Source organism: Rattus rattus, chromosome 8 (genome assembly GCF_011064425.1).
Source record: "Rattus rattus isolate New Zealand chromosome 8, Rrattus_CSIRO_v1, whole genome shotgun sequence".
Lineage (NCBI taxonomy): Eukaryota > Metazoa > Chordata > Mammalia > Rodentia > Muridae > Rattus > Rattus rattus.
The window spans coordinates 27,085,097-27,111,596 of NC_046161.1; the positions used below are offsets into that span (position 1 = coordinate 27,085,097).

At 43.9% G+C, this 26,500-nt stretch overlaps 2 protein-coding genes across 3 annotated transcripts in view; both read left to right on the forward strand.

The window, feature by feature from the left end:
* The window catches only part of Prdm10 (PR/SET domain 10), a 100,732-nt gene extending 82,719 nt beyond the window's left edge, over positions 1 to 18,013 (forward strand). For both annotated transcript variants that reach the window (XM_032909393.1, XM_032909394.1), the window contains 2 exons: positions 7,143 to 7,246; positions 17,159 to 18,013. In XM_032909393.1, coding sequence (XP_032765284.1) covers positions 7,143 to 7,246; positions 17,159 to 17,362 — 308 coding nt within the window. In that variant the 3' untranslated portion in view covers positions 17,363 to 18,013. The remainder of the gene's footprint in view (positions 1 to 7,142; positions 7,247 to 17,158) is intronic.
* A 6,508-nt stretch (positions 18,014 to 24,521) lies between these two features.
* Positions 24,522 to 26,500, forward strand: part of Nfrkb (nuclear factor related to kappaB binding protein) — a 31,822-nt gene continuing 29,843 nt past the window's right edge. Inside the window, exon 1 of the mRNA XM_032909457.1 lies at positions 24,522 to 24,621. The gene's annotated coding sequence lies outside the window, so the exon portion shown is untranslated. The remainder of the gene's footprint in view (positions 24,622 to 26,500) is intronic.

Sequence of the window (26,500 nt, forward strand, 5' to 3'; positions counted from 1 at the left end):
AAAGCCTTTGGGTTATCATGTAACAGAGAGGTTGACCTATTTGGTTAGTATGTCCCGAGTATGTTCATGCTTGGGAAGTGTGAACAGGCTGACAGTCAGAGGCCAGAGTTGATAACTTCTTGCTTGATGCTCTGTAACTTCTCCAAACATGATCAAACGTCTACTCACCCAGATAGGGTACCAACGACAGCTCAAGGAAGTGACTCCACCCAGCTCTAGGTTAGTGAACCAATGAGTGTGTTCAGATCATCTGCCAGAGGATGGCGATCTGGTTCCTTACAGGGGACTTGGAGGCATCGGCTTCACCAAATGCCCGCTCTAGCATGGCGATGACTCACAAAAGCTGTAGCCCTGGAACCCTCTGCCCAATTTCTAGTCAGCTCTATTGGAGAGAGTTTCTCGCCAGCAATTTTCACTGCTTTTGTAACTTACTGAGAGGCCCTGTGAGCTTGTGACCTCCACACTTCTTTAGCCCCGTGTGTTTCCTTGGCTTTCCAAGTCTTCCGCGTCTCTCTATGGCAGCAGAAGAGAGGAAATGGCTACACGACACTCCAGCCTTTGGCCAGCTCTTACGCTCTTTCTACCCGTTTTCCGCCATCTTCCTGAGTCTTGGAGAAGGCAATAGAGATGTCTGATTATTTATTGCTGAGCCACTGCACCACTGTGACACAGCGATAGTCACTTACGAGGCGTTTGGATTCTCTGCAGTAACCACTAGCAACGGCAAAAAAGATTCCCCCCCACATCTGAGGCTGATGGCAGTAGAAATATTTGGGCATAAACACAAATGTTTAAAAGCATTTGACAGACACATCACATCTATGTAGTTACTATCCCTCTTGGATCAGTGATCTCCCCAGTCACAGTTTTGTCCTGGATTACACTATCAGACATAAGTTCCTTCCATTGTAATGGGCCTTCCATGCAGCCAGAACAGTGAAAGCCAGCTCGCAGAGTGAGAGCTTCCAACCTCAAGCCAGCCACATTTTTCTAAGCCCTAGAGGCACAAAGTACAGAATTTTAAGCCGTAGGGTCTTACCACCTACCTTCAGCATGTAAGCAATAGCAGTGACAATACTCTTATGGTTTATGTGTGGGTCTCTAGGAACCTCCCTGGCAAAGAACTCATGCTGGGCTTTTATTCTGTAATCTATAGCTCCCAGAAAATGCTCTTTCCCCACCCATACAGCTGGTCCTTGTTCAGCCTCTTCGGCTGCTCTTTTAATGTTCGTTACGATGCTTTCCAAGTCTGTGAGCTACTCCAGGTGAACTTTATACAGTATAACACTTTTTTATAGGGGGTGGGTGCAGGAGCTCTAAGAATTGGTCTTGAGTGACTAAGGGGATACTGAGAAGAAACATTATTAAGGTCTAGTGTATGATCCATTCCATCACTGAATCAGTTGTGAAAGAGCTGTGTTGGATGTAGCAGCATTAAAGAGGAGGACACTACTCCATCTGTCCTCAATGATTCCCTGTCTCAGCAGAAGCAAACCCACAAAGACTTTTTTTCCAGTCTTCGTTTCCAGGGGTGATGCACACAGGATCCCCAGGCCAACTGTCTCCATGCTTCTTAGACTCAGGCCTAAGTGGGGAGCAGGGCCCACTCTAACCTGCTATGCTCGCCACTGAGCTGACTTGCCAGTTCTCACAGGCCAGCACTCTGGCTGCTGCCTCTGTGTGTGACACAGCTAGTTGCTGAAAGGGTCAGGGCTATGTGATAATCTCCTCACTCAGTATATTCTTTCAGGGGAACAATTTTTGTAGCATATTTTACATAGATAACTGTTTACCCCTAGAACAAACTTGATCTTTTTCACCTTTAGTTTTTAAAGCATGTCTTCTGCGAGCGACTGCTGTGACTTTAAAGCCTTGCAGGCTCACTAGCACTCATTTGATCCACTGACAACTTTTCCCCTAGGAATGCCACCTTGACACGAGTCTTTGTGCGTTTGCATTTGAGTGACCCAACAGGCTCCCAGGTCTGCTGGATCAGGTCATTCAGGTCTGCCAGAACCTCCTTCCTCGTCACTGTCATGTCTCACCACGGGATACAGAGAAGCCACTAAAACTCCATATCAGTCCCAGAGCCCAGGCTGAATTAGGGTCTTAACTTTCAGGTGAACACGGTAGAATGTGGCCCAGTGAACTGAGCATCAAGCTCTGCCACTCTCATACCCAGTTTCTTTGGTAACAACTGTCTTTCTGCCATTGTCCTCTGGTTCCTGATGTTGACAGGAACCCCGGCCAGTACTGTGTCTCTGGTGGCTTGTCTGAGCCAGTCTATGAGACATCTGTTTCCTTCATTGTCTTGGAGTGGTCAGCCTTTGTCTCAAAGAAGGATAGACAGTGTTATTACTTAGCTTCTTTTTGTCTGTAGCACTCAGACGGACCCCATCTGTCCCCATGTCCTGCAGTTCCATGAGCCACACTGAGGCAGGCTCTTCCATTCCGTGTTTAAAGTCTTTCCCAGTGCAGTTCAGAGGCAGACTAATTCTTGGTCATTGTAGTTTCCCATAGAGTTATTAGGCCTGCCCATCCACATGCTGAATCATAGATTTCCTCTGTACTAAAGGTCAAACCAAGGGGCTCTTCTGTTGTTCCCATCCTTTTCTCTTCCTTCTCGAAGTCTTGATTCTTCTCACGGGTTCCGAGTTTTTAGATTCTCTTTCCCACACATTCCATCAGCTGTAAAATACTGCAACTTTACCTCCTCTCCACCTCATCTTCCCCTCTCCCACGTTCCCAGTTCCCACAAGACCAGAGGTGAACGCTGAGGAGAGCATGCACGTGTTTTCCCATTGTAATTCTGCCTTTACATGGGAAACTTCCTTCTGGGCAGATGGCTTAGCCTCAGCTATATGCCTTATTGCCCAGAGCAAAGACCATACAACAGCTTTCCCCACCTGTTTATGCTCTTATCCCAAACACGTTACTTTTAAAAACTGTAACGTATCCTCTAACACATCAGCTATTTGGGAGTGGGGTGGGGGATCCTGTACTTCTGTGATAGACCTTATTTATCAGATGTGCTACTCCGGACCATGTAGGGGAGGATAGCCTTCCTGGGATCTGCTCTCTCCTCACCCCCAGATAGCTTGGCTATTTGATAGCTTTGAGCACCACTCTCAAATAGCTTGGCTTTGGATATCTATCTTTCCACCTCTATGCAGTTACTACTATAGCAAAGAGGCACAACATCTCATACATCATGGAGAAGGTAGCCATATTGGGGCTGCTCCCACAGATGCACACTCCCTTGGATCACCTCAGTCACGCTCACCAGTGTGCCGCAGCCACTCTTCTCATCTCATCTTTGGTTCTGCCAATCCCTGTCCAGGGGCCAGCTGTGCTGTGGGACTTTCCTTGGAGAAATGTGAAGAACTGTCTATTTACCTCAGACAGAACACTAACAGACAGAAGTTATTATACTCAAGGCTAGCTTGGTGAACCCATGAGTGCAGTGGGGTTCCCCACAGCAGCATGGATGAAGGTCACTTACAGGTACCCCAGGTTACCCCATGGGCGACCTAGAGAGCCTGGCAGATAGACTGACATCTGTACTCAGTTTAAGAAAGTGAAATGATGTATACACCCACTGTAATCACTTCAGGAATTAGCATTATAACTTGAAAAAATACTCTGCAACTGAGATGGTTTACTAGGAAAAGATTCTGTAATTGTGACAGTGGAGAGCAGAGGGCAGGAACCCTCTGGACCGCCTACTTGACTTAAGCAGTTCTGAAGTTCTGCCCAGCCTTGCCTACCTTTCTTCCCCACCCCTGACTAGGTGATTACTCATTACAGCCTTTTGCTCTAAACATTTTAGTATGTTTCTAAAATGAAAAGACTGAGCTTACCTGAGATCTAAGAACTTGGAAGGTGAGGGAGGAGACTCAGGCATTTGACGTCATCCTCGACTACATAGCAAGTTTGAGGACAACCTGGGCTACGTGAGACCTTGTCTCCAAAACAAGGGGAGGAGGCTGGGGAAGTGTCTTAGGGGGTGACAGTACTTGCTACACAGTATGGGGATCTAAGCTCAAATCCCTGGCTGGGCTTGGCTGCTCATGCCTGTTGTCTGAGTTAAGGAGTGGACACAGGCAGGATGCTGGAGCACACAGCCTGGTGAAAAGTGAGTTTCAAGTTCAGTGAGGGACTCTGTTGTAAGTGGGAAGTTGAAAGTAACAGAGACACAGAGGCAGATATCTGACGTCTTGCTCTAGTACACATGCATGTATCTCACACACACACACACACGCACAGAGAGACACACAGACAATTAATGAAAAGAAAAACCCCGCAGAGACCTCTTTTTGTTTGTTTTTTGGTGCACAAGGCTAGGTACTTGCTCTATTACTGAGCCCAAAATGTACCTAGCCCAAAACATTGGGGAAAAAAATCATGCTATTGCTATTATTATTCAGCCTAAAAATAAATGGAAATAAGTCTTTAACATCACAAATATAGTTCCAGTACCCAGTCAGAATTCATATTTCTTTGACCACCTGAGAAAGGTGTTAATTTCTTGTTTGAACTGGGTTCTGAGAAAGGGCCATCCACTGCAGCTCTGCATCTTCCACTTTCTTTCCACGCCTTCTCACCCTTCCCTTGCAGCTGCTGTGTCTGCTGAGGAGACCAGCCAGCCATGGCTCCTGTGGTCCTCACACCGGGTTTTGCCCATGGTGCCCCCATGTTATCACTTAATGTACCATCTCTTTTTGTCTCCTGGAGACCGACAACTAGATCTAGAGGCTTAACTAGAGTTAGGCTCTTTTCCCCCAGGGTACTCGGCTGCTGCTGGGGTTGGGCCACTTTCTGTAATGTTCAAAGCCACTAGTGTTCATCCTCTAGCTCCTTTGTCTCTTCAGGGCTTGCGAAGTTTTGATTTGGTTCTGTCATTGCCATTCATTAATTAGGTGCAAGCATTTTATAAAGAGAAAAAAATGTGCCAGCTCTGGTGTAGCACGCACCGTTAACCTCAGCCCTTGTAAGCAGGAGGACTGCCAGACACACAAGGCTGCCTGGAAAGATACTATTAAAGACAAACACACAAGAGCATGGCTTCAGTTGTAGAGCCAGAGGCAGGGGAATCTTTGTGAATTTGAAACCAACCTGGTCTACATAGTTAGCTGAGGTTAGAAAGCTACATAGTGAAAACAGATCTCAAAGTAACAATAAAAGCAAAGCAAGATAAGAAAGAAAGAAAAGAAAAAATGATTATAATCATAAAATTAAGGTATAGGCTATATAGGAAAAGCAGAATTAAATACTTTAAATAAGTCCGCTTCCTTCTGTTGTAATATCCCGATGGCTAGGGGTTGTGTGTCTTAGTCTTACTCTGTGCTCATGATGCTTACATACATACATAACCGTGACATGCTTGGGCCTGCTGCGTTTGTTACCTTTATGGGTGTTCAGGCTACCACATCTTTGACTGCGTACCCTGGTACCTGCACCTTTTACCCCTGACCCTTTCCTGTGCTGGGAAGACACAATGTCCCAGACTAGCCCTCTCTCACTACCCAGAGCTGGCATCAGTCCATCTCCTACTCATCCTTCCATTTTAGTGGAAATATTAACACTGCTTATTCACTTGTGATCACTAGGCAGCTGTAAAGACATTTGTGCTATGAATTCATACCTGAGTATAAAAGATAAAATATACCAGGCCAGGATAAGGAAGCTTTTATGATTCATTCCAAAGTTTAAAAAGTTTGAGTATTTGTCTTGTGAATATTTGTAAGACACTTTTGAGTGAGGAGGCATTGGTTGTTTCTTATAATCCCTCTGTACTAGTCTCTCCACACGTGTGATGATAGCTGGAGGCGTATTCACATCAGGCTAGGCATGGTGGTGCACACCTTTAATCCCAGCACTCAGGAGGCAGAGTTGGACTTCTCTCTTGAGTTCAAGGCCACCCTGGTCTACAGAGATCTACAGAGATAGTTCTAGGACAGTCAGGGCTACCAAACAAACAAAAAACAAAAATGAGAGAGAGAGAGAGAGAGAGAGAGAGAGAGAGAGAGGGAAAAAGGGGGGGGGGGGGGGAGAGAGAGGAGAGGAGAGAGAGAGAGAGAGGGAGAGAGGGAGAGGGAGAGGGAGAGGGAGAGGGAAAAAGAAAGTGAGAGAACTCACACCACTGTAAGTCTCTCAAATGTGGCAAACCCTGGGAACGGCCTCAGTGGGAATGCGAGCATTGGCAGGTATGGACGGTCTCTTGCTTAGGACTTGAGATCTTTCTTCTTTTCACTTTATGGTCCCATATGGCTCATGTAAGTCTCACATACACTGTGTAGCCCAGACTAGTAGCATTCAGGACACCCTGGGTTAATCCGTAGCACAGCATACACTGGGTGTGGCACCACATGCCAGTAATTCCAGGAGGTGGGAAGCAGGGCAACCAAAAGTTCAAGGTCATTCTTAGCTTCATGTAAGTTTGAGGCAACTGTGGGATATGTGGGACCCTATCTCAAAAAATTGTGATCTTTCTGTGCTAGCCTCCTGAGTGCTTGGGTAATAGACCTGACCACCAGGCCCAGTGCATTTAGGATTTTCAGCATAGGATTACTGTTGGTGGGGCAAGAACACGCCCATACACCGTTTGGGTTCTGCTTTCAGGTGATCTCGTTTTGTTGCTCTGGGCCATTCACCTCAAGCCTTGGCTCAAGTGATTGGTTTACCTTTAGCCTTGAGCAGCTAGGTGTATAGCTGCCATCAGCACTTTATCATGAAGTGGGCTTTGTGTTGACAGGATTGTCCCTGTACGTAATATTCAGATTATGAATATGCCAAAGGTAGGATAGACTGAGCTATAATGCTTGGTAATTTATATATGCAAAAAATATTTTTGAAACAGGTTCTTATGTTGTAGACTTGACTGTCTTGGAACTACTGTGGAGACCAGGCTGGCCTCGAATTCATAGAGACCCTCCTGCCTCTGCCTCCCTAGTATTGGGATTAAAAGTGTGCATTATAGTACCTAGCAATTTATTTGTATTCAATGCATTCCACTTAACTGTATTTTCAGTTTATGGTGAGTTTATTGGCATATAACCCCATAATATAGAGAAGCATTCATTTCTTCTAGTACTTAAACTAAAATCTAAGACCACTAAATTTTGTTTATATCCTGTTTTTAGCATCAGAAATTCAAATGATGACACTGCCTCCAGGTCAGTTTGTGATCACAGACAGTGGTGTGGCAACCCCTGTTACATCTGGGCAAGTGAAAGCAGTGACTTCGGTAAGTCATTCTGCCAGGGCTGTGTTACAGCTTGGTCATTCCCTCCCTCCCTTTGAGGTGCTGGAATTGGAACCCAGGACCTTGTACATGTGGCTTGCTGGGTAGGTCATCTACCATTGCATTACCTCCCCAGGCCTCCGTTTCTTTTAATTGGTGATTAGGTCAGTTTTCTCACAGCTGATGATTTGAAAGCTGGATCTTTATTGCCATATCCTTAGTGAATTGCTCAGGAGAATAATGCCCAGTCAATGTGCATTCAGCTCCTAACTATAACACACCTACCAGCTCTAGCACTTCTTATAAATATTACAAGACTTTAGCTGGGAGTGAATAGTATAATGAATCATTTATGGGGTGTGTGTGTGTGTGTGTGTGTGTGTGTGTGTGTGTGTGTGTGTGTGTGTGTGTGTTTGAGACAGACAGGGTTTCACTATGAAAGCCAAGTTGGGAGAGTCAGGAGAGGTGCAGGGAATCCTGGCTATAGGGTACTTCTTGTACAAACATTGAGCCACCGGCTGCCTTAAGAGAGGTTCAGTGTGCCAGGTGTAGACTATGCCAGTCAGAAGTGACCTACCTGCTAGCTGAACCACACCACTCCCTAGATTCCGTTCCCAACGATCCATTCCATTGTCTGTCTCCACCCTGCCCCACTTGTCCTGTCCCATTGCTGCCCTTCCCACTGCAGTGCCTTGACCCCAACTTGGGTTGATTTTCACTGTCTAGATGCAGGCTACAACAGTCAGAAAAATGACTGCCTCGGTGCAGGCCACACCAGTCAGAAAAACTGGTGCAGGCCAAGCAAACCAGGAAAAAAGATAGGTGAACTCAGGCAGAGACTCCTTGCTGGACCAGAGACCACACCGACTGGCAACCAGAACCATAGATAGGCAGCCCAGCAGAGGACCTCCTCCACACAGTACACCCAGTTCCCATTACCCTCATCATCACTGTATCCCACCCCCTAAATCTGCCAGAGACCCCCTGCTGCACCAAAAGGGCAAGCTAGTCCCCAGAAGTTCAGCCCCCAAGCTCGACAGAGACTCCTTACTGGATCAGACAGACAGAGGTCAGGCTAGTTGCAAGAAGTCCAGGTCACAAAGAACAGAAGACCAAAAACAGAAACCAAGTAACAACACCCATCTAACAAAGACAAACTCAGAAATCAGTATCTAGACCTGTAGTCATCCATAACCCAGATGCTTAAACACTAGTGTAAGAACATAGTCAACAGCCAGGGCAACATGGCACCACCAGGGCCCAGCTTTCTACAACAGCAAGACCTGGATATTCAAACACAGTTGAAGCACAAGAAATTAACCTTAAAACCAACTTTATGAAGATGATACAGGTCTTTAAAGAGGAAATAAAAAAAAAAAAACATAAAGAAATCAAGAAAAATACAAACAAAATTTGGAGAAAATCAATAAATCCCTTAAAGAATGCCAAGAAAGCCAAAGAGAACAAACAATTGAAAGAAACTGGGCTGGAGAGATGGCTCAGTGGTTAAGATCACCGACTGCTCTTCCAGAGGTCCTGAGTTCAAATCCCAGCAACCACTCAGCTCACAACCATCTGTGAATGAAATCTGATGCCCTCTTCTGGTGTGTCTGAAGACAGTGACAGTGTACTCATATAAATAAATATAAATAACTCTTAAAAAAAAGAAAGAAAGAAACCATTCAAGACCAAATAGAAAAAGAAGTAAAAAAGAAAGCACAAACTGAGGTTTTTATGGAAATGGAAATCTAGGTAAGTTAATGGGAACTACAGATGTAAGTGTCATTATAGAAAATCTGGAATACTATGAAAAGACCAAACCTAAGAATAGAAGAAGGAGTAGAAGAAGGAGAACAATCCCAGATCAATAATCCAGAAAGTATATTTATCAAAATCATAGAAGAAAAATTTTCTAACATAAAAAAAGGACATGTCTATAAAGGTACAAGAAGCCTACAGAATACCAATTTAATTGGACCAGAAAAGAAAATATCCTTGCCAAATAAGAATCAAAATACAAAACATACAGAACAAAGACAGAATATTAAAAGCTATAAGAGAAAAAGGCCAAGAAACATATAAAGGTAGACCTGTTAGAATTACACCCAACTTCTCAACAGAAACTCTAAAAGTCAGAAGGGCCTGGATAGATGTCTTGCAGACCCTAAAAGACCACAGATACCAGGAGAGACTACTATACCCCATGACAAAATTAAATCTAAATGATATCAATCCATAAATCCAGCCCTATGGAGGGTGATAGATCTCCAACTGAAAGAACTTAACTGCACCCAAGAAAACACTTGGTAAATAATTTCACATCAACAAAAAGAAAAGAAGAAATCACAGACACATACCACTACCAAGAAAAACAAAACAACAGGAATTAACAATCAATCAATCATTGGTCATTAATATCTCTCAATATCAATGGGTTCAATTCCTCAATGAAAAGACAAAATGTATTGCTGCATACAAGAAACACACCTCAACATCAAAGATAAACATTACCTTAGAGTAAAGGATTGGAAAAAGATTTTACAAGTGAATGGACACAAGAAGCAAGCTGGTGTATAAATTCTAATACCTAACAAAATAGACTTCTAATCAAAATTAAAAGAGATAACGGCATTTCATCCTTATCAAAGTAAAAATCTACCCAGATGACATTTCAATTCTTAACATTTAGGCCCAGACACAAGATCAAATCACACATCAAACCCCACATGTTAATAGTGGGATGTTGTTGTAAGAATATAAAAAATAAAAATGCTGTCTTTTATCCCGCTCTAGGCCCGGCATTGCAGTGCCCCAAGATATCTGCTAGATATCTTAAGTCTCAATCAGCAAGTCTCTCACCCACTTTGCTCCATCTCATATCACACTGCTGAAGGCCTCTCTCTGAGCCTGGCAGCTATCTTTCTACCTATCTAGTTCCCAAGGCAGGTTTCCATGCCAGAAACACACATCCCAATTCCATGGAGGCCTAGTGTCTCTAGAAATTGTAGACTTCTAGAATTCAGTGAAAATGGAGGCACAATATACCCAAACTTAGGGGACACAATGAAAGTAGTGGTAAGAGGAAAGTTCGTAGCACTAAAAAATTAGAGAGATCTCATTCTAGCAACTTAACAGCACACCTGAAAGCTCTAGAACAAAAAGAAGCAAACACATCCAGGAGAAGTAGATGGCACAAAATAATCAAACTGAGGGCTGAAATCAATAAAAATAGAAACGAAGAAAACAATACAAGGAATCAAGAAACAAAGAGTTGATTCTTTGAGAAAGTAAACAAGACAACCAAACTTATCCAAACTAACTAAAAGTCAGAGACAATATCCAAATTAACAACATCAGAAACAAAAAGGGGAGACATAATAACAAACTCTAAAGAAACCCAAAGAGTCATTAGGTCATACTTCAAAATCCTCAACAAAATTGGAAAATCTAAAAGAAATGGACAAATTTTTTTTTGGTAGATACTGCTTAGCAAAGTTAAATCAAGACCAGATAAACAGTTCAAATAGACCTATAAGGGAGTAGAAGCAGTCATTAAAATTCTCCCAACCAAAAAAAGCTCAGAACCAGATGGTTTTAGTGCAGAATTCTGCCAGATTTTCAAAGAAGAGCTAATGTTAATACTCCTCAAATTAGTTCACAAAATAGAAACAGAAGCATTTTGCCAAGCCATTTTATGATACCGCAGTTACCCTGACAACCAAACCACACAAATATTCAACATAGAAAGAATTATAGACCAATTTTCTTCCTGAACATTGATGCAAAAAGATTCAATAAAATACTTACAAACCAAATCCAAGAACATATCAAAAAGTTCATCTACCATGATCATGTAGGCTTCATCCCAGAGATGTAGGAATGGTTCAATATACACAAATTTGTCAAAATAATCCACCGTATAAACAAACTGGAAGAAAAAAAACCTCACTAGATGCTGAAAAAGCCTTTGATAAAAGCCTTGACATATCATAAAGTCCATCACCCCTTTATGATAAAAAGTCTTGGAGAGATCAGGATACATGGGAAATGCCTAAACATAATAAAGACAATATATAGCAAGCGGATAGCCAACATCAAATTAAATGGAGAGAAACTCAAAGCAGTTCCACTAAAATAGAAACAAGACAAGACTATCTCTTCAATATAGTAGTTGAATTTCTAGCTAGAGCAATAGGAAAACTAAAGGAAATCAAGGGGATACAAATTGGAAAGGAAGAAGTCAAAAGTATCTCTATTTGAAGATATTATAGTATACACGAGTGACCCCAAATGTTCTACGAGGTTATTCCTACAGTTGATAAATACTTCAGTGAAGTGGCTAGATACAAGATTAACTAAAATAGATAAGTAAGTTAGTTAGTTATTAATTCCAGGAGCTCTTCTATATACAAAGGACATACAGGCTGAGAAAGAAAACAGAAATAATGCCCTTCACAATACCCGCAAATAATATAAAATCTCTTGGTGTAATTCTAACCAAGCAAGTAAAAGACTTGTTTGATTAAAACTTTAAGATTTTGAAGAATAAAATTGAGGAAGATTCAGAAAAAAATTCATGCTCATGGATTGCAGGATTAGCATAGTAAAAATGGGGCTGGAGAGATGGCTCAGTGGTTGAGAGCACTGACTGCTCTTCCAGAGGACCTGAGTTCAATTCCTAGCAACCACATGGTAGCTCACAACCATCTGTAATGAGACTTGATGGCCTCTTCTGGTGTGTCTGAAGACAGCTACAGTGTACTTATATATAATAAATAAATAAATCTTAAAAAAAAATAACATAGTAAAAATGACCATCCTACCCAAAGCAATCTGCAGATTCAGTGTAATCCCTATCAAAATCCCAACACAATTCTTTATAGACCTTGAACATTCACATGGTAAAACAAAACCCAGGTAGCTACAACAGTTCTGCACTACAGCACTTCCAGAGGTATCAATTTCCAGAGGAATCAGTGGATTTCAAGCTTACCACAAAGCTATAATAAAAACTTCATGGTATTGACGTAAAAACAGTTTGACCAATGGAATTTGAATCCGACACCCAGATGTAAATCCACAGACCTATAGACACCTGATGTTTGACAAAGAAGTCAAAATTACAATGGAAAAATGAAAACATCTTCAACAAATGGTGTTGGTCTAACTGTTGATATGTAGAAGAATCCAAAACTCAAGTCCATGTGGATCAAAGACCTCAATGTAAACCAGACACACTGAATCTGTAGACGAGAAAGTAGGGAATAGCCTTGAACTCATTGGTACAGGAGACAACTTCCTGATCAGAACATCATCAACATTATCAGCTCAGGCACTTAAGATCAATAATTAATAAGCGGGACCTCATGAAACTGACAATCTATAAGGCAAAGAACACCATTAATAGGACAAAATGACAGCCCACAGAATGGGAAAATATTTTCACTAACCCACATCTCACAGAGGGCTAATTTCCAAAATTAAGAACTCAAGAAAATACACATCAACAAACCAAGTAATCCAACTAAAAAATGGGGTGTATAGCTAAACAGAATTCTCAACAGAGGAATCTCAAATGACCAAGAAACAGAAATGTACAGCATCCTTAACAATTAGGGAAATTCAAATCAAGATGACTTTGAGACTCCATCTTATGCCTGTCAGAACAGCTAAGATCAAAACCACAAGTGACAGGCAGTTCACGCTCATGAGCGTGCAGCAGAGGGAACACTTCTACACTGCTGGTGGGAGTGGAAACTTGTACTATTACTTGGAAATCAATATGGTGGTTTCTCGGAAAATTGGGAATCTATCTATCTTAAGACCCAGCTATACCCATCCTGGGCATATGCCCAAAGGCTGCTCCATCCTACCATAGGGACACTTGCTCACCTGTGTTCATAGCAGCTTCATTCATAATAGCCAGAAACTGGAAGCAACCTAGATGTTCTTCAACTGAGGAATGGATAAAGAAAACGTGGTACATTTACACAATGGTGTATTACTTAGCTGTTAAAAACAGTGACATCATGAAATTTATAGGCAAATGGATGGAACTAGAAAAAAAATCATCCTGAGTGAGGTAACCCAGACCTGGAAAGACAAACATGGTATGTACTCATTTATAAGTGGATATTAGCTGTAAAGTAAAAGATGATAATGCTACAATCCACAGACCCAGAGAGACTAAGAAGCAAGGAGGGCTAATGGGGGAAGGGAGAGGGACCTCCTTGGGAAGGGGAAATAGTGTAGATTTCACTTGTGGACTGGGAGTGGGTGTGGTTGGGAACAGGAAGAATGTGATGGAGGAGGAGAGAGAAAATGCTGGGAGAAACTGGAATCGGGGTACATTTTGGAGGTGAGGTAGAAATCTAGTGTAGCAGGAATTCAGTGGAACCTATGAGAGTAACCCTAGCAAAGACTCCTAGTAATAGGGGCCTTGGAACCTGAACTGGCCGTCTCCTGTAACCAGGTAAGGCCTCAAGTTGATTGGGACCAACCCAGCCACAAAAGCTCCAGCCTACAGTTTGTCCTGTCTACAGTTCTGGGACTAGAACCTAGCACAATTATCAGAGAGACCAGCAACCAATGGGAACAGATGCAAAGTCTCACAGCCAAATGTTAGGCAGAGCTCAAGGAGTCTTTTGGAGGAGGGAAAGGAAGGATTAGAGTAACCATAGGGACACCACAAGAACAGGGCTCATAGAATCAACTGACTGGGACTCAGTGGGGGCTCCCAGAGATCAGGGAGCCTGTAGGGGTCTGACCTAGGTCCTCTGCATATGTTAGTGCTGAACAGCTGTTGTGGGATTCCTAACAGCAGGAGTGGGGGCTGTCCATGACTCTTTCCTGCTTTGGGACTCTTTTCCACCTATTGAGTTGCCTTTTCCAGCCTCGGGTATGTGCCTGGTCTTATTGTAGCTTGTTTAGGGGGTGGGGAGAGAGGGGAAGTGTAGGAAGAAGATACTGGGGGTGTATATAAGAGGAAAGGGAAGGGGAGGGAGAGGGAGAGGAGAAAAAAAGCCAAACTGACCCTAAAGCAATTCTCCTGCCTCAGCTTCCAGCTTACTGGGGTTACAGGCATGTACCCCAACATTCCTGGCTTACAGAGCTTTTGTTGGAGGAGGAGTGTTGAGACAGGATCTAGCCTAGGCCGGCCTGGAACTCACTGTGATGACAGTCATGAATATCCATGGTCGGCCAGTACATAGTTGCTTTACATAAGTTAACTACTTCAGAAGGAAACATTGCCATCAGTTAGCAAATTTAACTTGGGCAAGGAATCCCCTGAAGCTAGTCACACAGGCAGTTGTGAGCATAGACGCCGGGAACTGAATCCAAGTCCTTTATAGTGCATCCTGTGCTCTTGAACACTGAGCCATCTCTCCAGCCCCCAGAGTACCCACATTTAAATTAAGAAACGTGTTCTTGGTGAGGGTTAGTGGTTCATGCCTTTAATTCCAGCAGGAGCCAGTGGATCTTTGGGAATTTGAGGACAGCCTAGTCTACATGGCAAGTTTCAGGGCAGCCAGAACTACATAGTGAAATCCTGTCCTGAAAAAATATAAAACCATACAAGGAAATAAACAAAAAAAAGAAAACTATGTTGAGTTAGGACTGTGCTTCGTGGTTGAACACATACTTAACATATGCTAGGGCGTGAGTGTAGTCCCTAGCATTGCAAAAACAACAAAAACCCTGAGAAATAAACTCTGGAGATCTGGTTACATTATGGTGGCCATGTAAAGTGCACCTGAACATTGCTGAGACTGGATCTTAAGTCCTCTCACCACAAAAATAGTTCATTTGCTGAGGGTGAGTGGGTCCTGGGTTAAGCAGCAGCCCCCATGGTAGAGGAAGAGTCACAAGGAAAGCAGATCATAATCTGAAATCTACTTGAGGGCGGGGCCTAGGCATATGGCCCTAGGGAATCAGTTGGATATTCGCTGTAGCTTGTTTTCTGCCCAAGGTTGGAAAGAGGGCCTGAGTCTTCCTCTCTGACTTCTTCTGTCCCTTTGTTTAGCTTCGAGTTACTCTAAATTACCTGAGATGTCTAATAACTCAGGGTTATTGGTTCATGATTTTGGAGGTTGTAGTCAGTAGTCCTGTTGCATTGGGCCACCATAGCACAGCATGGTGGGCTGTGTGGCACAGTAAACCACTCACCTCATCAGGCAGAGGGCAAAGATGGGGAGGGCTGCACACCTCATTCAGGGCCCATTCCCAGTGACCTCCCACCAGGCCTCCCTTCCTGAAGGCTTCACTCCCTCCCAAGAGTGCCAGCTGGGACTGGACCTGCAAAACACAGGCTCTTTTTTTTTTTTTTTTCTTTTTTTTAATATTTTTTTTCTTTTATTTCCCTTCCCTCCCCTCCCCTCCCCTCAAAACACAGGCTCTTGAAGGAGAGCAATGCCTATCATAGCACCTTGCTTTCAGAGAAGAGCAGTTGCCCTTCTGACTGAAATATCACTTCTTTAAAAATGTCAGTATAAAGCTAAGTGTAGTGGTGCATGCCTGTAATCCAAGCATTCAGAGGTGGAGGTAGAGAAACCAAGAGTTCAAGGTCATCTTCGGCTACATAGTGAGTTTAAGACTAGCCTGGGTTATATAAGAGTTTAAAAATTAATATAATGAATAAAATGCCCAGCTTGAATGTTTGAACTTCTCATGATTGAGGAAAAAATGAGGAAAAGTGAATACGTGAAAGTTCCCTTAAGTTTTCTCAGTGCAAGGCACACATTTCTAAGACTGTATTCTTCTTGTGCTTTCTTTTCGTTGCTTTTTATTTATGTATGTGTTATGGACTGAACCCAGGACCTCGTGCATGTACCACTGAACTGCACCCCAACCCCTTCCCTGTGTTCTAAAGTATAAAGCACATACTTAATGTGGGTAGCAAAGTTTATTTTACTTAAAGATTTAAAAGTACTTTTACTGGGCAGTGATGGCACACACCTTTAATGCCAGAACTAGGGAAGCAGAGGCAGCTGGATCTCTGAGTTCAAGGCCAGCCTGGTCTACAGAACAAGTTCCAGGACGACACAGAGAAATGCTGTTTCAAAAAACAACAAACAGAAATTAAATTATGTGTCTGTGCGGGGTACATACATGTAAATGCAGGTGCCTGAGGAGATCAGAAGAGGGCATCAGATCCTCTGAAGCTTGGATACAGGCTTGGGGAGCAGAACTTGTGTTCTGTGAACAGAGAACATAAGCCCCTAATGCTGAGACATCCTCTCCAGCCTTTGCTTTAGTATATTCTAAATGTCTTTACTTGGAAAAATAAAATTTAGGATTCTTTGGGGCCCAAGGACCTACTTCAGTTTCCCTCCCTAACAGTGGGGTACAGAATGCCTTTGTGGTGGGTCCAGTTCTAGGAATAGACCAGCTCTTTGTGCTTCTGTGGCAAAGACTTAAGTGACAGAGCTATCTTCCCAGCCCCATTAGTATTGTTTTAAATGTTACTGGGCTTTGAAATTCTATTATCTGGGAACCATTAATGTTGAAGACCTATCTAAGATACTGGTCTGCCCCTTTACAGACACTTTACCATCCTTTCAATTCATTTTGGATGACTATTAATACTTGATTAACAAAACAAATTTCTGAACTTTCAGGAACAACTTTTAAAGAGCATGTTTTATTTTTTTTTAATTAAAACTTTTTTGTCCAGCAAAGTGTCACCAAGTTGCAGATGTCTATACCTAAGGTTCCTTGTTGTGTTATCTGATGACACAGCAAAGGTGTTTGTTTGAACTATGATTTGAGTCTGTGACCTATCCATCCTCCACAGAGGACATAGGTCAAGCATCTCTCATAGGCACCTGTTAGGTCTGTTTGTAGCATTGTTTTGGATGTGCTCCTGCTCTCTTCCCAACCCCAGTTCTTTTAAAAAATCGTTTTCTTCTGCTCTAGGGTCATTATGTATTATCAGAAAGTCAACCAGAATTGGAGGAAAAGCAAGCCTCTGCTCTCTCCGGAGCAGTCCAAGTTCAGCCGTCTGCACACAGTGACTCCCTGGACTCCACAAGCCCCAGCCAACAGCAGACCACCCAGTACATCATCACAACCACCACCAATGGGAATGGGGGCAGCGAAGTGCACATCACCAAGCCGTAGCCTTCATCCCCTGGCTGGAGGCCAGAGTTCACGCCACAGTTTCTCATTTGGAATCTGAAGCTCCAAACACCTCAACCTCTTTTTAAAGACTTATTACTCTCTCAAGAGTTTGGGAACTGCAGTTTTGACACACATAGACCAAGGGTGATTTCTGCCAAGGTCGTCTTTACTCGATTGACTCTTCCCACCCTTGGGATTTCTGCTACGGAATGCAGCTCTTTCTGGGGAAAGTTAACTTCCAGATGGAGAAATTTGCGCCTTGCTCTTGAGCTGGTTGTTTGTTTTGTTTTTGTTTTTGTTTCTGAACACACTGACAAGCCTTACTTTCCCTTTGTGGATATACTCAGTGGCTGGTATTATGTTCGTACCAAAGGGTGGAGACAAGTTGTACCAAGTCCGTGGCCACTGGACATCTGAAACCCAAGCTATGGCATCAAAAGAGAAGGAACATTTCTTTCCTGGGTGTGATTAGGTCAGGACCGCTGTCTCTCATGCAGTGGAGTTTTCAGTAATTTTAACAAAGGCAGCCTATTGGATGGAAAAATTAAAATAAGATAAAGATTTGAAGGTGGTCTTCTGAGCGAAAAACTGTTCTCTCTCTCTCTCTCTCTCTCTCTCTCTCTCTCTCTCTCTCTCTCTCTCTCTCTCTCTTTCTCTCTCTTTCTTTCTGGAGTCTCAGTCTCACTCTGCTACTCTGCTGCCCAGGATAGCCCTGAGCTCATGGGCTCATGGGATCCTCCTGCCTTAGTTTCCCAAGTAGCTGGGACTACAGTCAGCACTGTCATGGCAGTTGTGTTTAAACTGTCTTGTTTCGGAAAACCTACTGGGCAGTAGCAGGACTCCCCACAGATGCTGACCCCAGGCAGACCTGGCCTCATGTTCCACAAGCACAGACAGACTCCCTGGAAGACAAAAGGTTGCATGGTCTCAGCAGGATTTGAGCCCCTTTGTTAAAGCTCTGCTTCCAGGCTTCTGGTTATATATAGCTGTGCTTAAGAAGAAGAAGAAATGTTCTACGAAAAATATGTAAATTGTATACACACACACACACACACACACACACACACACACACACTTATGGAGAGAGGGAGAGAGACAGAACTGAGACCTTGTCCTGCCTCGCAGGATGTGAAGGATGAGCTCCTTACTCAGACACTCATAAGCACCTTTGTGTGTGATGCTAGGACTCAAACCCAGGGCCTCTGCATGCTGGGCAGGTTCCCCATCACTGAGCTACAACTCCGGCCCCACCTCGCACTCTTGTTCACAGCATTGGCTGTATTTTAGCACTTTCAGTGCTGTCTGAAAAATGAAGATTCTTTAAGGTTGTGTAGAAAGGCGGCCTTTCTTTCTTCTAAGCATTTTAAACTTTAAGCCTATTGCAACTCACCCAGACCTTGATATAAGATGACCTACTTCCCACTTAGGGCAAACATAAAAATAAAGGGACCATTGTAGTAGGCTGAGGTAAAGGGATGGGTGTGCAGTTAGTTCTGAGAGGAACGCAGTTGTCTGTGTGATAGTGGTCTTCTCTGTCTTCCCGTTTTCGAGTCTTGTTTGCTGTGAATCTAGTGGGGAAGTGCTGCCCCTCTTTTTACTCTGCATTCCACTTGTACCCATAAGACATCTTTAAAGCCTGTATTTTAACAACTTTTGTGACATATATTTAAAAATAATTATTGTAGAGTGAATTTATCACTCCAGATCAGGGAGACCTAAGTTCGTTTCAAATGAAGTTAACTAATTTATTTTATTTACATTTCTAAGGAAAAACTGGGTCTGTGATTTAAGAATAGAGTAACTTCTGGGTGGTAAAGAGGCCTTCCTGAAAAGTAATCCTTTGGTTTGAAGTCACTTTATTTATTACGTAGATCCTGCACTTTCCTCTTGGGATCTCATTCATAGAGCATGTCTGAAGATTGGGGCCTGAAAAGAACCTGGGAAAATTACCTCAAAAAAATGTGTGGAAACTGAAAATGGACTCTGTATCTTTGCCAACAAGAAAAGGTTAACAATAATTTCAACATGAAACGTTGACTCCAGTCACAAAATGCAAGACTCTGGTCCCCAAATTCCTGTGGTGTAATGACTGTAACTGTCTCGGGTTCTCCAAAAGTCATGTAGTGTTGTAACTGTCCCAGGGTCTCATCCAGAGAGCCTTGGAAGGCGAAGAGCATGAGACCACCTCTAAGGTACAGTTTGAGGTTTTCGTGATTTAAATTTGCGCTGCTTCAGCAGGGTGTGGGAGTGAACACCTTTAATCCTGCACGTGGAAGGTGGAAGGCTGCGGCCGGCCTGCCTTTCAGTTGGAGGCCACTCCTACAAAGAGTTCAAGGACTACACACTGAGAGCCCCTGATTTGAAAAGAAAACTACACAAGTAAATAAATAAATTTGACCCGTTGGATTCTCTTTAATGAGAGCCAGCAGGGGTATCTCCCCTCTTCTCAGGAATAACGCAGTGATTAAAACAAAGCCAATCACTGGAGGAATGTTGGTTTTATGCCAGTTATTTTTAACTTTTAAAATACGCAGAGGAAAATACTGTTGAAGGACCTCTTCATCTCTTTCTCCTTTTTTGGGTCCTTATATGGAGTAAGTAAGTTCCAGAACATAATACTATCACTGTTCTAAGATCAGGTATTTTATGAATTTATCCTGAGGTGACAGAGGAGATTGCAGAGTATAATCCCTCTGACAACACACTCTGGGAAACATGTGGCCAATATTTCTATGGTGGTCTCTCCCTCCCAGACACACGGACACTGTAGAGTGTGCTCATTACAGTGGGAATGTTTTGAAGTGGGATGGATGTAGAATTTTTTTCTTTTTTACATTTTTATTGTTTAGTTTGTACCCAGAAAAAAAAATGGTTATTTCATCATGTAACATTCCTATTTTTCTGGAAAGATTTTTCTGTTTTGATGTTCTTGAATTATTTTCTGACCTGGAATTATCCTTTCAAAAAAGAATTCTTAAACTATCTAGAGCTAAAAAGAACCTAATGAGAAGCTGAAACTGGCCCATTGGTTGAAAGCAGTGATTCTATCTTGTTATTTAAATGTGAACATTTACTGTATATTAAGTGAGTTATAGTGTTAATAGTCTTGTGCTACCCAGCAGGTGTAAAAATTAATAAATATTTTTTTAATAAGCATGTTTCTTACTTGTGCATGTGTACATGGGGATCACTGATGTGGTCAAATTTTCTTTTAAATATTGCACAAGCCATCCTGGTTGCACTGGTTCTAGCTTAGTCTAAGCTACAGGATGAAGCCCTGTGTTAACACTCCCCTCCTCAAAATAGTGCACTTTGCTTTCTGGTTCCCAGTCTGGCACTTAAGAACCTTGGGGATTTTCTCCCCATCTTCCTTCTCACATGTACAAAGCCAAACAAACTGGAACAATGTAAGTCTGTCGAGACTTAAGGTAACAGACAAGCTGCTGCTCTCACAATTGGAGAGACGGGAAGGTAAATACTGAAAATCACAATTGCAAGAGTAGAAACCTCCAAGGGGGGCTGGAGAGATGGCTCAGCGGTTAAGAGCACTGACTGCTCTTCCAGAGGTCCTGAGTTCAATTCCCAGCAACTGCATGGTGGCTCACAACCATCTGTAATTGAATCTGATGCCCTCTTCTGATGTGTCTGAAGACAGCTACAGTGTACTCATATAACTAAAATAAATACATCTTAAAAGAAAAAAAGAAAAAAGAAACCTCCAAGGGAACCAGTGTCAGCCAAGATAGGAAAGCCTGAACTGTAATTGAATGTTTGGAGGCTCCATGTGGAGAAATATGAGGGGAAAACTCCAAGGGAGGGCTAGGGAGCTCAGCAGTTAATAGTATGCACTGCTTCTGCAAAGGATCCAAGTTCTGTTCCTAGTGCCCTCCTCATTGGGTGACTCATAGCCACTCGTTACTGGGCTTCTAGGGATCTGCTGTGTCTGGCCTTCTTAGGCACCTGTTGTCACGTGCACATACCCATACAACAGACACACACAATTTCAAAAAACCCAGGGATCCAGTCAGGTAGGGTCCTGTGTTTTTATGAGTTTGATCAGGTTCTCTGAGAAAGATTCCCCAGTGCCCCTGGCAGAGGGCGAGGAAAAGAAATCATTGTGAAAGATAGCAAAGCACCTTACTTCCTAACTAGCTCGGGGGAAACTAATTAACTAAAGCCTAACCTGAAGAGTTTCTCAGAGCCTCACTGAACTGGGGGAATGGAACACTCAAATCCAGCCACCTGTAGCCATCCGTTGCATGGGGAGGGTGACTGAGAAGCACTTGAGGCCACTGCTGAGAATCATATGCTCACTGAAGAAACCAAGGCCCCATAATAGGGTCCTAGAGTACTTCCACTTCCCCTGCCCCTCAACTTACCCCTTTACTAAAGGCCTGTCTCTAGAAATCTGTAACCAGTGCTCTCTGTTCAGCCAGAAGAAATGACCCAGGCTAGAGATAGAACTCAAGGGTGGAGCCCTTGCCTAGTGAAGGGCCTCTGGCCAGCTGGAGTGTGGTGGCTCTGACTGGCCTTGCCCTTCTCTCCCATTCCCTCCGCCTTGCTAAAAACCCTTAGATTACATTCCTAGAGCTAACCACCAAGGTCTGTTCCCTTATTTGGCCACTCCCCCCTCCTGAGGCTGACTACCGAGGTCCAGGTATCAAAGTATTGATGTCTAGCAGCAATCAAAAGCCACCTTTGGCTCACCCAATTAATGTGCCCAATTAAAATTAAACACCTCATCCTAACAGGGTTTCCCCCTTTGTCTTTAAAAACTACCATTTCTGTATGTGCTAAGACTGTCTCTTCTATCCAGAGGCAATCCTTTGTCTCCCTTTGGGACAAACATCCCTCTCCCTTGTTCCTTCCCCTTCTCCCTCTTCCTCTATCACCTGTCTTTGTCTCTTATTCCCAGCCCTATGTCCCTCTGAGGTAAATAATCTCCTTTGTGTTGAGAACTTGGTCTTGGGGGTCCTAAGCTGACAGTGATCCTTAGTGTGTATGTGGCCCCATGTGTGCTCTGTAAGATAAAAAATCACAGGGCAAGAAACCAAACCAAACCACCAGTCAACCCAAAAACCAACCAACCAAAAACAAAAACAAAAACAAAAACCAAAAAAAACAAAACCCCCACAGCTTAGAGGTGTTTACCATCAAGATAGAATTCAATATCGTGAGAGCAAGAGATGGAGAGGCAGACTTAGGGGAAAAAAATGCTTTCAGATGATATGTCTGATGAAGGACTGTTAGCTGAAGTACACAAAGAACACAAATTCGACAAAAGAGAAAGAAAGAGTCCTGGTGAAAAATGGCACAAAGCGTTCTTCATCAAGAATAGACACAAATAAATGAACGGAAAAATGTCCCACATCTGCTACCACCAGGGAAATTCAAATTAATATCACAACAGCACAAGGCTTCGGAGTGTGGCTTGGTGGCAGAGAGCCTGCCTTCCATCCCCTCTACCAAAGCCAGAGCATATTATTTCCTATTCAGTGGGAAAAGAGATTCAGTCTCTGCCAAGTGCGGTGCCATTCATGAGAATGCCAGTATTTGGAGGTCTAAGGCAGGGGCGGGGCAGGTTTGATGGCCAAATGACACTTCACAGATAAGTGGTGTGGGAAGGAGGGAGGGGAGTTGTAGACATGAGTAGGTGGAGCGTAGATTAATTTTGGGGCGGATGGCGAAACAATATCACATAGATCCATCAATTATTTGATATATGTACCATTCCTGTGGGTGAAGTGTGTGTGTGTGTGTGCGTGGAGGTGGTGTGGGGTGGGATTTGAGGTAAACCTATGCTTTGTTAAATTTTGCTATGACCCTAAAACTGCTCTAAAACCAAGGGCTAATGAAAATGGCAATTTGTAGTGTTTTGATGCTCTCCTGTCTGGTCACCCAGAATGAGGCTGCATTGCCATTTCTAAATGGTGGTTTCTAACTCTAAAAGGATTTACGAACATCTCTAGAGCCAATGCAGGAGGGTGTGGAAAGCCTTATTTTCCTATTGAGGGAAACACATGCTTGGCATGTCCTGCTCCCCTGATGTGTTTATTAAACCCAAAGAACTCGATAATCTGTGAAGGACCAGAGGGTAAAGCTGTGGAATACTTGAGAAGACACTCTAAATAAGATATTCTTAGAGAAAGCAGGCATAATGATGACTGAGAAGGTAAGTTTTTGGTATTTGTACTTTCTGGAAGTTGTGTGGACTTGGAGACATGGGCTAGGGTCTGTGTTATACTTGGCCAACCTTCAAGACTGCAAGAGTTTCTCCACTGTCTGTCTAGTAGCTTCAGCAAAGCCTTCACAATGGAGTAGTGGTGTCTAGCGGTTTTCTTCTCCTGCAGGGAAGCTCTTTTAAACAGGAAGGTAAGCAACTCAAAATAGCTTCAGGAAGTCCCCGAAACTGACCAGATTCTCTAGGCCCCCTCTCTGCCAGAATAAATGATAAAAACGGAGAGACCCCGCAGATGGTGGGAAGCGAAGCCGAGAAGAGGATTCTGAGAGGGAAAAAGCTTCAAAGTTGACTCTGAGGGCAGACCAGCTACCTGGAGGCAGCAGGAACCATCTGAGCTGCCTGGAAGAGGTTTAGATCAACTGAGGAACCTGGAAAGGACCCACTGCAACTTGTTGAGCTACTCGTAGGCTGTGCAGTGTGTTCCAGGTACCCAGCTTTTGAGAGTTGTCATCCATGCTGGGGTGACCCTTGGTTTTACAGCTAAGTAATGTCTGCTCTTGTTAAGTAACCCCTCGTCAATACTCCTGTAAGTAATCCCAATAATAGTTCACCAAGTTGGACTTAGGTGGTATCTGTACTTTGGTCTGCCGTCAGATCCTATGGTGAGTAGATTTGTGCTGAGTCTCCCTAGGAAAAATTTTGTCCCACAAGAAGTGGTTGTTAGCACAGCGTCTGGTCGAGTTGTGCTCTTGTTTTGCAGCTGACAAAAAGAGACATCGCTTTGTCCTCCAAAGCTCCTGAACCTGAGAATCAGCACAGAGTGGAACTTGCCTTCTACTGGGCGCTGTAGAGGGTGGTACGGTACACGTCGGGGCGGTTCAGGTGCTGTCACAGGCTCCGCCCCTGCCCGTCCTGCCCAAGTCGCCCCGCCCCGCCGTTAGGGTTCGCCCCTACAGGTCCCGCCCCTTCCGCTGCCGGAGCCCGGAACGTGCGCGCACCCAAACTCCTTGCGGGAGCGAGCGCGTCCGGGAGCCCACGGCCGGACGAGCCCCGGGTGAGACCCGCGGACCCGGCTGAGGTGAGGGCGGGCCCAGGCGTCGGGTTTGGTGGGTAACGGGGAAAGGAAAGAAGCGGGGAGAACGGGAGAAGCCGGGCTCCGAGGTCAACGTCGCCGTGGGCACGCGGCGGGCTCCACGCGTGGCGTGCGACGACCGGGTGGGCGAGGGTTGGGGTGAGGACGTGTGGGGGAGGGGCGGGGCCGCGGCGCTCTGCGCGCAGGTGGGGCTGGAGACGTGGGGCTACGGTCGGAGAGCCTTGCTCGCAGCTTGCTCGCGAGGGTCTGGAGGGTGGGCTAGCCCCAGGTGCAGAGAAGAGGCCTTCCTGGTCTAGCGAGGAAGTCCCGGACACCCCAACACTTAGAAATCTGCAGCTTCCGGGGTTTCAGCTCGCTGGTAGCGCTGGTGTTTTCGTATTTTGAGTTCTTGTGCAGAGTAAGTGGCAAGACAGAGGTTGTCACTAGATATTAACGTTTAGCTTAACCAACCGTCGGCACTGGAAGAAGCTTCTGAGCGAGTTGTGTACATTATGCACCTGTCAGATGAGGTAACTGACTTTGCACGCTGCCTATGCCACGTACGGTAAGAGGATTTTATTCTCAGCATCAGGTTGCTCCTATGCTTTTGAAGTTTTGTTAAGTGCCGGTGTCTTGTTCCTTTCTCATTTTAACTCAGTTATTTAGGCGCCACATACATTTAGGATGCCTTCAATTCTCAGTGGGCTGGAGATGTTGTGACCGCACAGTTACCTCGGGACCACACAGTTGTTTGTGTCCGTGTAACCCTTACCGTATCTTTCCTTGATCTGAAATACTGTCAGAACTTGAAATCATTTTGCAGAAAAGAGCTTCATTTTCGGCTTGCTCTTTTTCATTTGAGGACTTGGGAATCGGGGAGTATCTTCATTGTTTTGTAAACTCAGTTTGCTGGAGATTCCCTGTAAGATCTTAAGAGTAGAAATAATGGTGGGGAGACTCTGGTCCAACTCCGTACAGGTAGGGAGCCTGACACCTGGTGAAGTAAGATGTCACAGATAAGTGACCGCCCCAGGGTAGAAATCTGGTTGATCTTCCCATTTTTTGTGGGCTGTCAGTAATAGCGATAAGAACCCAGTACATGGAGAACAGTTCTCAAACTGCCTCCTGACCCTTCTAGAGTGGGGGTTGAATGACCTTTTCAGACTAGTCATCTAAGACCATTGGAAAACACATGTAACAGCAAAATTGCAGTTATGAAGTAGCAACGAAATGGGTTTCATGGCTGGGGGGTGGGGGTGGGGTGGTCACCACAACCTGAGGAACGGTTTTAAAGGGTCACAGCGTTGGGAAGGCAGAGAACCGCTGAGTTAGAGTGATGAGCTCAAGTTCACTGTGCGTTAGCACAGTTCAGAACTTCGGCCTTAGCTTCAAACCTGATTCCAGCTCTGAGAAATGTTCCCTAAATACAATCTTGTATTTAGTTTTCTAAAAAAGAATGGCCAGCCCTGTTCAGTTATTACAGGAAAGAAGAAACTTGCATTAATTTACATGGGCCTGAAGGTCAGATTGTCCATTGACAACTAATAACAGGCTGGTGATTGGAGCCCTAGGAATTACTGTGGACGGAATAAAATCATATCAAGTGTTTACAGTTTAAATTGAGAGTATATGCAAGAAGCGTTGTGTATGATGTTAACATCTGCAGGCAGGCCAACCTAGAGTTGGGAAGTCATTTCCAAACTCTGATCTTCAGTTAGTGTGTGTAGCAGAGCTACAGTTAGCACAGCTGTAAGGATCCCGTGAAAACTGGGGTGCAAACTGGGGGCTTGCTAGAACCCTTCGGTCCCACTTCAAAAAAAAAAGGCAAAAAAAAAAAAAAAAAAAAAAAAAAAAAGGGAGAAAAATTTTTATTAAAAAATTTAAA